At 48.4% G+C, this 12,179-nt stretch overlaps 1 protein-coding gene across 1 annotated transcript; it reads left to right on the forward strand.

Moving 5' to 3' along the window:
* The first annotated feature begins 5,583 nt into the window (after positions 1-5,583).
* On the forward strand, positions 5,584-10,010 carry LOC101131835 (protein FAM90A27P). The gene is made up of 4 exons (XM_031004656.2): positions 5,584-5,755; positions 6,202-6,401; positions 6,891-6,999; positions 8,084-10,010. Exons 1-4 carry the CDS (start codon positions 5,597-5,599, stop codon positions 9,029-9,031), a joined length of 1,416 nt encoding a protein of 471 aa, XP_030860516.2. The 5' UTR covers positions 5,584-5,596; the 3' UTR covers positions 9,032-10,010.
* The last annotated feature ends 2,169 nt before the right edge of the window (positions 10,011-12,179 follow it).

Raw genomic sequence — 12,179 nt, forward strand, 5'->3', positions numbered from 1 at the left:
CTGGACAATATGAGCATTTGGATTTTTTGAAAGCAAGTGAATTTCTTATTGATGGCAAAACAAAACAAAACCACGATGTTTTCAGAGAGGGAACACAGCAATTGACCCAGGACAGGACATTTACCTGAGAACACGCCTTTCCTACCTCCTAATCCTTCTCTTGCTCTTCCTCATTCCCAGAGCTTCTTCCTCAGATGAGATTATCTTGGGAAATCCCATGTGAATTTTGAAAATATGCCTTTTTAACTTCGTTTTCTCTTCCCCACACCACCACTGCACCCACGGGCAGAAGGAACTTGAAATGTAGAAAGGGCAACCTCTCCCTCTGTCCTTTGTCACAGGAGAGGTTCAGGAAGCCTGTGGGTGACAAACCCACCTGAATAGGCCAGATAGACCCCACACCCTGATATCTCTGTGAGAATTCTTGGGAACACTCCTTTATCAGGCCCTTCCTTGCATTGCTGTAAAGAAATACCTGAGGATCGGTCATATTAAAGAAAAGAGAATGAACACGCTCATGGTTCTGCAGGCTGTACGGAAAATATTGCAGCATCTTTCTCTAGGGAGGCCTCAGGAAGCTTTTACTCATGGTGGAAGGCAAAGAGGGATTAGACATTTCACATGGCAAAAGCAGGGACAAGAGAGTGAGGAGGCAGCTGCTGGACACTGTTAAGTGACCAGATCTCATGAGAACTCACTCACTCTGGAAAGGACACAACCACAGGGGAGGAGGCTAAACCATTCATGAGAAAACTGCCCCCACGATCCAATCATCTCCCACCAGGCCCCAGGTCTAACACTGGGGATGACATTTCAATAGGAGATTTGGGCGGGGACACACATCCAAACTATATCAACTCCCATCTCGTCTCTGCAGAGAGGCAAGTCTTCACTCCAGCCCTAATCCCCAAATGCTGCCCAGACCTCAGGATCTTTAAATCCTGGTGAGTTGCTGAGCTCCTGTCCACACCCTGGAGCTGTGCCTGCCTTCCTGTTCCCATCAGAGCCACTGACTCTTTCCAGGAGCTGTCCCTGGAACTGAGAGTTGGCTTCTTGCAGTTCTCCCCATCTGAGGTGGGCTTTAAAAAATTCCATGGATACATGGAGAGTTTGGGTGACCCATCCCCCATAGCCGCACCACATACTCTAGTCCATTCCTGGACTCTCAGTGAGCCAGACTGTTCTTAGACCTCACTCATCCTTGGTCCCACAAAGGCCAGAATCTCCAGTCCTGGTTTCCACTGAGCTCCCTGCCATGGGAGACTGAGCTGCTCATCCCCTTTCGAGATACAGAATGAAACAGCCTGGGCTTATGTATGAAAATTTTAAACATGCAGAAAATAGTGTATGTTGTTCAAAATATATAGTTCTAGGTTAAGTTAAACAAATTATGGGACGGGCAAACAGCAAATTATATTATTTGTTTCGGATGTACACATGTGTGATAAAATGAAAGTGCTAGCAACAGAATAACTAAGACATGGAGAAAGAGGGAGAGGTAATTAGATCAGATGTGATTACATCATGATTAGGTTAGCCAGGGGGAGTGACTGTGGGGCTCTGGGGCAGTATAAATGCCAGCAGGAGAATGGATCTTCCCCTCAGTGTTCTTTGCTCTCTTCATCGCAGAAGCCCCACTGTGAGGAGTAGAGTCTGCAGAGGGTCCACTTACCTGAGCGACTGCTAGAGGGAAGGAAGACAACAGGTTGGTACATTACAATTTTGGGACTCGGTTTATTCCAACAGGAGAAATAGAAGAGTGAGAAAACTCTGTAGTCGGTGGTGTTAGATGTCGAGGTAAAGATTACTTAATTGCTTAATAGTGTTTCTTAAGACAGAGCCTGATTCAAAAAACGTTTCAGAAATTGTAATGATCGAAAAAATATATATTAAGAAAAACAAAAAGAAGAAAAACAAAAAACAAAACGAAAAAAATTAAAAACAAAATTTTAATGATCGTATATATAAAGATCAACGTTTGCAAGGAATGCTCACCCAGCACCCTGAATTGTGTGGGTGCTGGATGAGCAGTTATGGAGACCTGGTGCCTTTGACGGAGGGCTTTTAAATAAGAGATTTATTCACTTATCTTTTGTATCGTTATACTCATTGACGTTTGCTAGGAGCTGGTAAAAATTCAGGGCCCTGAGCCTCTATACCTAGATTAAGCCAAGCAAGACTTAGGCTGTGAGCACCCAGTCTGTAATGGTGGTATAAAGAATGGTTCTACTTAAATACGTAGTTAAAAATGTTTCTTTACCTCTCAATTTTGGCGATTTGGATTTTGAAGAGGAAAGCACACTTTATTCTAGATTTTCGAATGTGTTTGTCCCCAGTGTAGCATTCCCTGATCTTTTTTTTTTTTTTTAATTTTCATGGCGGTATTGTCTTCTCTTTTTCCTATTATGATCTATGCAGATAAATTTTATTATCTTTCTATGGGTACCCATGGTAATGTACCCTACTACTGCTTTCAAATAAAGAACACGTTTTCCTGTTGTATTCTATTTATTTATCTGCTCCAACTTATTGTTTGATTTGCCATTTCCATCTTTTCATTTTTGCAATCTCATGTTTTTCTGTCTCTAAGCTGTCTCCATGGACCTGAGCACTTCCCCTAAATTTTATCTTTTTTCAATCATGTTGTGGCAAAAAAAAGAGGCCCGACTGAGACCCCAGGAGAGGGTTCTTTGTTCTCACACAGGAAGGAATCCCAGGCGAGTTGCAGAGAACAGTGAGAAGAGAGAGTTTACTGAAAGCTACTACATTACAGAGTAGGGCGACCTCAGAATGTGACCGGAAAATGCACCATCTTTTTCTTCCTTTTAAGTTGTTCTGATATAGAGTCTTTTCCATGTGAAGATTTAACTAAGCTGTGTCTACATGTGGTGGGCTGATAGCATGACAATGTTTAGTATTCTGTTGATTTAAAGAAAACTCTCCTTGACATTCCAGTCTGTAGCTTAGGAAAGCATAGCTATCATTATGTTGAAGGCATCTATTGCTTTGGATATTGGGCATCTGGACATTTTGCTTTCATAGGAGTCTGTCTTGCAAGCATTGCTAAGCTGCTTCCTCAGCCACAAACATCTTAGAACCAGGGTGGTGACTGGCCAGGACTGTGCCTCGCTAGTTTTAAGAAGGAGTTGATTTCTAAATGGTGTTGCCCTCACTCTTCTATGTTCCTGTTTCCCTAGCACTGTGGTCATTTAGTCAAAGACATTTCCCCTGAACCCAGGTTTTGCTTTGCTCATCAGTTTGGACATGAAAGGGCTTTACCTGTATTTTCTTCCCACTTTCTGATTTCCACTTGAATATCTTGTTTGATCTTAAGGATTTTGACTGCAGAAATTTCAGAGACTGTGCTTCATAGTTTAAAACATTCTCATAATTTATAAAATGTAGGTATATCTAATTTTGACAAACAGGGACTACAGATTGATAAGATATCCAGTTTTCTAATATATTAAATTTTCTTTGAGGCCAATTCCACGATCAATTTTTCCGGATGTTTGATGGTATACTGTGAGGGTCTCTAGAGGAGAGACCTGCATTGCATACATATCAAACACGCTAAGTCCAGTGAACAATTCTTTTAATGGATCACCTGCTTTTCTCATTCACATTGGTGTCATGTCACTGGCAGAGGAAGGATGTGTCCCTGTAGTTTGAATGACAGGATGTGTGAGTTTACTCCTAGGGACACGGTGGGCACAGCAGAGAGATGGGTCTGACTGCATCCTGCACCTGGGAGAGTCCAGGGATAGGAAGGAATCAGTGTCTCATTTTCTACCCTCCACAGGGAAAGAGAATCCCTCGGGCAGGACCAGCAGTGATGGACCCCAACACTCTCTCCATGGAACAGGGGAAGCAGTTCTTAAAGCTGTGCGGGATCCCACAAAGAGATGTGAGTACGGGAGCTGCGGGGTCACCTGGGAGGCAGGTGGAGTGGGGGGAGTCCAAGTCTAGGGGGAAGGCTGAAGCAGGCTCCCCGTCCATGACTGGCTCATATTCAGAGTTTCACACCCTCCATACACGGGCACTGACCCATTAAAATTGATACGTAATTCCTCAAAGGGACATGGGAAAATGCCACCGCCACTGCCCCTTAGTTCCCACCTGGGAACAGCAGCACTTCCCAATACCCTGGGCTGTCGCTCTTGGTTCCATTTGAAGGCATCCTCATAGCTTAGCTCCCGCACATGAGTGAGAACATAAGGTGTTTGGTTTTGCATTCCTGACTTATTCACAGAGAATAATAGTCTCCAATCCCATCCAGGTTGCTGTGAAGGCCATTAGTTTCTTCCTTTTTATGGCTGAGTAGTATTCCATCGTGTGTGTGTATATATATAACAGTTCCTTTATCCACCGGTTGATTGATGGGCATTTGGGCTGGTTCCACATTTTTGCAATTGCGAATTGTGCTGCTGTAAACATGTGTGTACAAGTATCTTTTTCACATAATGACTTCTTTAAAAAAAAGAAAAGAAAAAAAAAAAAACACCGAAATGTGAGCCTGCCCAGCATTCCCTTTAAAATCTCAGGAAGATGGGAGTTCCTCCTCTCCTCTGCCAAGGCTTCCTCCTGCCTGCAGAACTCAGGTTGCCTCTCCATTCTCCTTTCTCTGCATTAGATTGACTTGATGACAGAGAAATGGGTTGTTCTCGCCTCTGTGGAGGTTCTTCTGCGATTTCCTCTGAAGCCAGGAGAGGATCCGACCGCCCGCTGTGTCTCGAATAAAAAATGCCAACCTTCAGCAGACTGGCCCCCCACAATTTCACAGAGACGTGGATACCAAGAGGAGCGGTAAGACAAGTATTAGGGAATAAGCTAGGGACAGCCTGGGGGACTCCCCAAGCACTGTTTTCCTGTTGTATTCCTGTTGTGGGCTCAAGGTTTCTGCTGAACACGCCTGGAGGCTTCCGTCTTGCGTGTCCCCCCATGACACGGGCAGTGATGTGTGCGATGCCTGGCGTGAACATGCACATACGTGTCAGTGTCGCAGGATCCTCAGAGGGCTGGTCCTCGCTTGGCTTTGTGCCTGCCTCTGTGTGAAGAGTGGTGTGTGGTCACAGGGGTCTCACGTGAAACGTCACGAGTGTCCATAGGTTGAATATGAAAACTTCGCAAAGCTTTGAGCTTCTGGTTGGTTTTCTGAGTCAGAAGCTATTCTATGAAAATAGTAGGTTTTCTGGAACTAGCTGGAAAAATATCAATAGTTGTTGGCTGTTCATCTCTTGGCTTTGACAAGTATTGTCAGAGGGTTTCAGCTCTGAGGCACTGACTGCACACAAACTGAGAGCCCAGAAATCTTTTATGCAAGGCTGCAAATCTCACTTTGCCCTCTAGAAATCAAGCAGCCTTTGGTTTATAAAATCTGTGTCCTGTTCTGGGAGTAGGTCAGGCTGGAAGAGAGTCACAAAATAGCACAACTGGGACCTGGGTTCAGAGAGGACCAAGTTACAGTGGGCATGACTCAGTGGCCAGTGCATCCCTCCATCCCTACTTGGGTAAATAGGGGTAGGAGGGACTTTTGTCTGGTGTCTGTGTAATGTTTTCTCTTTTTCTTATGACTAGGAAATCCAACCATCATTTAATGAAGAAGACTGATCAGAAGTTCAAGGACCTGCCACAGATGGCCGGTCATTCCGTCCATCGTCAGGCTCAGAGGCCCCCCAGAGCCAAAAACCCACAGGAGCAGCAGAGGAGACCCATGGGGCGGATGACTCCCCCAGCAGAGCAGGAGGAATCCAGGGTCAGTGGGGGCTTGAAAATGTTGGTAACCTATGGACACCAGAGAGTGGGCTTGAACATGGGACCCGTGATTATGACTTAGGAGTTCCCACTCGTCTCAGTCTGACCACATCGGTCAGCCTCCTGTCTTGGCAGATTGGCCCATTCGGAGTCTCTGAGGAGCAGCCTCATTCTCTGTCCAGTGTCATGTCCAGCCTGGTGTTTGCCGAGTCCTCAACACTGGTTCATTATCTTCACTCTCAGACACAAGCGTCCTTCCTCCTGGGATCCCTGTTAAACGGGCTCTGGGGAGGACGATAATATCTTGAATTTCCTGGCAACCAACAGCCCATGGGCGTATGTCCCCCTTCTAAAATAATCCATCTCCAAAACCCAGGCCTTGTGTGAACCTTGCAGGTGCCTGTGATTGCTGTTGACTCACTGCTCTCTGTCCTCCTTCACCTGCAGGTGAAATGCAAGAACTGCGGGGCCTTTGGGCACTCAGCCAGGAGCAAGACCTGCCCCATTAAGAGGTGGAGTGGGGCCCTTCCTCTGCAGGCCCTGGGCTCACACAAGGAGAAGGAGAACCTGAAACCAGCAAAGGCCCAGCTACCCCAGGCTCCACGGCCCTTTACGACGAATGACAGAGAAAAGGAGCAAAGTCCAAGGTAAGGATTTTGCAGGGTCAAGGAAGATCCGCGAGGTCGGCGCCTCAGGAGCTGGTGTATCCCCTAGTCTTTCTGTGCAGCCTTCTCTAAGCACACAAGGAAAGCTCCAAATGGAGGTGGACGGAGGCCCCTGCCTTCCAGGGTCCGCACTCCGAGCTTATTCCAGCGCTGAGAGTCTCTAGAGGGCAGGGGCTGTGGGAGACCCGGGGATGTTACCCGAGGCAGGCAGAGCAGTACCAGGGCCTGAATGAACTTAGGGAACCTGGGGCCATGGCGTGGGTGGGGGGTGGGGGGCGGAGCTCCCTGGAAGTGGGGCTGCCTCTGAGATGAGAGAAGGGGCCATCTTGGCAGAGTTCACAGAGGTCTGAATGCCTCCCTCACCCAAAGCAAGGGCTAGGGCTGGGTTCCGGGAGGGTGCTTGGTTCCCAGTCACTGGTGTGAGCTAGAGGATCAGGCAGGTCCAGACAGTGAACGTGATTTCTTCTGCAGTCCCCAGCAGCAGCAGAGCGAAGCTCCGAAGCAGACATTTCCCAGAACTCCCCAAGAGAAAACGCAGGAAGCCTGGAAGGAGCCAGCAGAAGACTGTTTGTTCCTGAGGGTGCGTATTCCCCCGGCCCCTGCTCTGTTTCTCCTCTGGGTCCCCTGATTCCTTCACTTCTGTGCCCCTCATGGGTGGGGGTCATTTTTAGACCTAGGCTGCCCTGCAGGAGAACTGCGCTACCCGAGGACTTCGCATACTCCAGTTTCCAGCTTCTTTTTCTTCTTCTCTTTTTTTTTTGAGATGGAGTCTCGCTCTGTCGCCCAGGCTGGAGTGCAGTGACGCGATCTCGGCTCACTGCAAGCTCCGCCTCCCGGGTTCTCGCCATTCTCCTGCCTCAGTCTCCCGAGTAGCTGGGACCACAGGCACCCGCCACCACGCCCGGCTAATTTTTTGTATTTTTAGTAGAGACGGTGTTTCACCGTGTTAGCCAGGATGGTCTCGATCTCCTGACCTCGTGATCCGTCCGCCTCGGCCTCCCAAAGTGCTGGGATTACAGGCGTGAGCCACCACGACCGGCCTCAGGTTCTTTATTTGAAAGTTGGTTTCTGTACCTTTATTTGCAAGTTGGCCAGCAAATGCTGCTGGGCGCATTTCAGTGCCCGTGGGGAGTGACTGATCAGATGCCTTCGGGATACTGGCTGCAGATAAGGCGTCTCCTTCATTTTTGTACATGATCTTACATCTGCTTTCAAAAGGAGCTGTGCCATCTCCAGTCTCCACATTGTGTGGGGAATTGATATTCCCTTGATATTAACAATAGAGAACATAAAGAGTTTTAATTTTCATATGTGATAGTCACAGCAAACAGAATGTTAGGTTATCTTTCCCCAACACTATTCCTGAAGTGACAATTCTGCATATTTCAGTGACCATGTGTACATCCTTTTCTGTGACGTTTAATTTCCTATGTCCTGTCTCCTTTGTAGGGTCTTCCCTATATTTGATCCTGATTTAGACGCAATCCCAGTGCCTGTTATTCTCCTCTGTTTCTCATGTCAGCCTGTCCATTTTCCTCTGTCCTAGCTTGCTTCTCATTTTCACACAGTGTCTGTTGTGATGTGGTTTTGCATGTGAGTTCCCTACTTCAGAGTTTGGAAATTCTGCTGCTGAGCTGTCTCATGTGGGATGTTTTCTCCCGTAGCATCCTACCATGCCACTGCCTGTCCACACCACCAAGAAGAGATCTGTCCTGGGCCCTGCGTCCACAGGTCCACTGCCTGTCAACAAACCCGAGATGAGATTACTCTGCCCTTCGGGTCACAACGATGGACCTCAACTAAGCACCTGTGGACCCACCAAGGGACATGGCGGGGACGTTACTGCCTCCCTGCTCCCTGTTCTGCAGAGCTCCCACCAGACCCCCACTCTCAGTGCCAGGCTGCCAGCCAACAGGCCTGACATGTCCTCCCACGGTGCTCTCCAGCCTGCCATGCAGGTGCTTGCCCTGGGTCCTGGCCTTAAATCCCAGGCAGAAATCAAACATCCCGACACAGATGCAAAGCCCAGACCACAGCAAGTCAGACAACAGTGTGGCCAGGACTCCAGAACCCAGGCACCAGACAAGGATCCTGCCCCCGTGCCCACCCAGACTTTCCAGAACCCCGCAAAGAAAGCAAGATTCAGCTCCTTCCAGACCCCTGCACTGAGAACTCAGCTCCCGGATGTGGGCGCTGTGCAGACACTCCAGCCTCCCCACACTGCAACTGGACTTGGATCCAAACAGGCACCCGAGGCGACCACAGAGACAGCAGCCACCAAGACAGCAACCCTGCAGCCTAGAGTCAACCTCCAGCCCGCACCCAGCTCACCTGTCCTGGGCCCAGCCCAGGGCTGCCCCATCCTCCAACCTGGACCACCCATTCATGTTCCAGGGAGGCCCGGCAGTGTCACCTTTATGAGAGGGGACGAGGGACAGAAGAGCCCCAGGTTCAGAACGCCTCCCACATCCCGTCCTCCTGAAAACTCTGCTTCCGCTCAGAGCCCTCGCTTCTCAAGGCAGCCTGAGGGGCGGGGTCCCCAGGTCTCAACGAGTGTCCTCTTTGAGGACCTTCTGGTCACTTCCTCCTCTGAGGACAGTGACAGTGACTGAGGCCCCCAAGGCAAGAAGACCCAGCTTCAAGCCCGTGCGACTTGGAAGAGGCTGAAAGGCTGAGAAGGGGAGAGGCAGGAAGCAGCCCTGTGCGGGGTCAGCCCTTCCCTGGCAGTGGTGTCTGTTCAAACGTGGATGCCAGATACTATCGGGGATCAATGAACCTTGCCTATTTACATTATGTAAATTTAACCTGTATTAAAATGGGGCTGTTGAAAGTGTCCTATAGATTTCTTTTTCAATTACATATAATTATATGAGAAACTGAGTCAACATAAGCAAACAATGCTCCACTAGTGTCAATAGAAAGCTCTGAAACTCATCTGAGGGAGGGAGCAAACCACTGAAATTTGAGTAATTCTGGGCAAAGGGCCCTTCGATGGTAGTGGAAAACATCAGTGTCTCCTGACTCAAGAATATTTGACTGTGAAGGACAGTTGTAGTGAGAAACACTTAGCCTTGGAAAATGGGAAATTTTTTTTGCCTTGCAAGAATTTTTTTAAAAATCAGTGAATTCAAATATTTAAGAAACTTTTTCATAGCCTATAGTTTTTTTTATTAGTCCATTCAAATATGTAATAAACTGTTCTTCATACCCTCTACATTTTTCCGGGATATAAAACAAGGGAAATACTCCATTTATTTTATGAAGCTACCTAGACTCTGATTTCCACTGTGGTAGAGAGGGCATCTCAGCTAGCGCATGTGTAAAGTTGAGGTACCAATATTCTCAATGTTGGAGCTATTCAGTGGATTCAATAAGTTATGCAAAGCACGTCATGAATGGCACATGGTAAATTATATCTTACTATTATTATTATCATACCACAAGTAAACAATAGAGTAACTTGAAGTTTTTAAACGAATTTCATTTATAAGGATGTATTCTACTAGCCTTGGAACTTTTGTTATTAAATGTCATTGTAAAATTCTGTTTGGTTAATTTCTTTCCATATGAATAAAATTCTTTGAACTATGACACATCTTACTGGTGTTTTGAGTTTTCCTTTTCACCTCAGGCCAATTTCTTTTTTTTTTTTTTAATTTTTTATTGATCATTCTTGGGTGTTTCTCGCAGAAGGGGATTTGGCAGGGTCACAGGACAATAGTGGAGGGAAGGTCAGCAGATAAACAAGTGAACAAAGTTCTCTGGTTTTCCTAGGCAGAGGACCCTGCGGCCTTCCGCAGTGTTTGTGTCCCTGGGTACTTGAGATTAGGGAGTGGTGATGACTCTTAACGAGCATGCTGCCTTCAAGCATCTGTTTAACAAAGCACATCTTGCACCGCCCTTAATCCATTCAACCCTGAGTGGATACAGCACATGTTTCAGAGAGCACAGGGTTGGGGGTAAGGTCACAGATTAACAGGCTCCCAAGGCAGAAGAATTTTTCTTAGTACAGAACAAAATGAAAAGTCTCCCCATGTCTACCTCTTTCTACACAGACACGGCAACCATCCGATTTCTCAATCTTTTCCCCACCTTTCCCCCCTTTCTATTCCACAAAACCGCCATTGTCATCATGGCCCGCTCTCAATGAGCTGTTGGGTACACCTCCCAGACGGGGCGGTGGCCGGGCAGAGGGGCTCCTCACTTCCCAGTAGGGGCGGCCGGGCAGAGACGCTCCTCACTTCCCAGATGGGATGGCGGCCAGGAAGAGGCGCTCCTCACTTTCCAGACTGGGCAGCCAGGCAGAGGGGCTCCTCACATCCCAGACGATGGGCGGCCAGGCGGAGACGCTCCTCACTTCCCAGACGGGGTGGCGGCCGGGCAGAGGCTGCAATCTCCGTACTTTGGGAGGCCAAGGCAGGCGGCTGGGAGGTGGAGGTTGTAGCAAGCCGAGATCACGCCACTGCACTCCAGCCTGGGCACCATTGAGCGCTGAGTGAACGAGACTCCGTCTGCAATCCTGGCACCTCGGGAGGCCGAGGCTGGCAGATCACTCGCGGTTAGGAGTTGGAGACCAGTCCAGCCAACACAGCAAAACCCCGTCTCCACCAAAAAAATACGAAAACCAGTCAGGCGGGGCGGCGCGCGCCTGCAATCGCAGGCACTCGGCAGGCTGAGGCAGGAGAATCAGGCAGGGAGGTTGCAGTGAGCTGAGATGGCAGCAGTACCGTCCAGCTTCCGCTCGGCATGAGAGGGGGAGGGGGAGGGGGAGGGAGAAGGAGAGGGAGAGGGAGAGGGAGAGGGGCCAATTTCTTTACATTTCAATCATCGTGTTTCATTTACTTGAGCAAAGAGGACTGGGTGCCCAGAGTGTCACCTGCAGACCTGTAGCTTCTGAGAAACACAGACCCTCAGGCACAGCCCCACCCCCACCTGCTCAATCAGTATCTGCAGTTGAATAACAACCCCAGGTGTTTCCCATGTGGGTTAAAGTGGGAGAAGCACGAACACAGACTGACTCCCAACTTGGTTGCACGTCGGAATCTCCTGGTGAGCTTCCCCCGCTGGCTGGGTCCCACTCTTGGAGAGAGTCATGTTCTAAGTCCTGTGTGAGGCTGGATATGGGGATGGGTGGACCCTTTGTGGTTAAGTCAAACATGGGTCAAGGTTAGGAAACACTGGAGGGAGAGGGCGAAGACAATGCTTCCCTAACCCGCCTCCTGAGGAAACTCTCCTGAATTCAGAAAGATCAGAAGGCTCTGAGGGTGGGATTTCAGTCTCAGGAGAGCATCCCTGTCTCCCTAGGACCTGGTCCCTAAAAAGCAGTGGATGGAATTGTCCAGGCTGCTTCGTGGATGGGGCCAGAAGCCATGAAATATAAAGAGTGATCTGGAGACTCAGGTTGAACTCCTCTGGCGTGCTTTAGTGGGGGTGATTTTTTAAAATGTGTTATATGAGAGTCATTTCTTCAACGTTGGGCAACCGATTTGCTGTACAAAGGGTTTCCCGGATACAGAAGTTACACTCCAGCACATTGTGTTTAGTACACTCTGGTTTGTCTATGAGCTCGGTGCTGATCTGAACTGAAGAAACTGCACTGTTTTGTTTGTTTGTTTGTTTGTTTGTTTTTGAGGAGTCTCGCTCTGTCGCCCAGGCTGGAGTGCAATGGCGTGATCTCATCTCAGTGCAACCTCTGCTTCCTGAGTTCAAGCAATTCTCTTGCCTCAGCCTCCCAAGTAGCTGGGACTACAGGCGTACGCC

This window comes from Gorilla gorilla, chromosome 20 (assembly GCF_029281585.2).
Source record: "Gorilla gorilla gorilla isolate KB3781 chromosome 20, NHGRI_mGorGor1-v2.1_pri, whole genome shotgun sequence".
NCBI classification, from domain to species: Eukaryota; Metazoa; Chordata; class Mammalia; order Primates; family Hominidae; genus Gorilla; species Gorilla gorilla.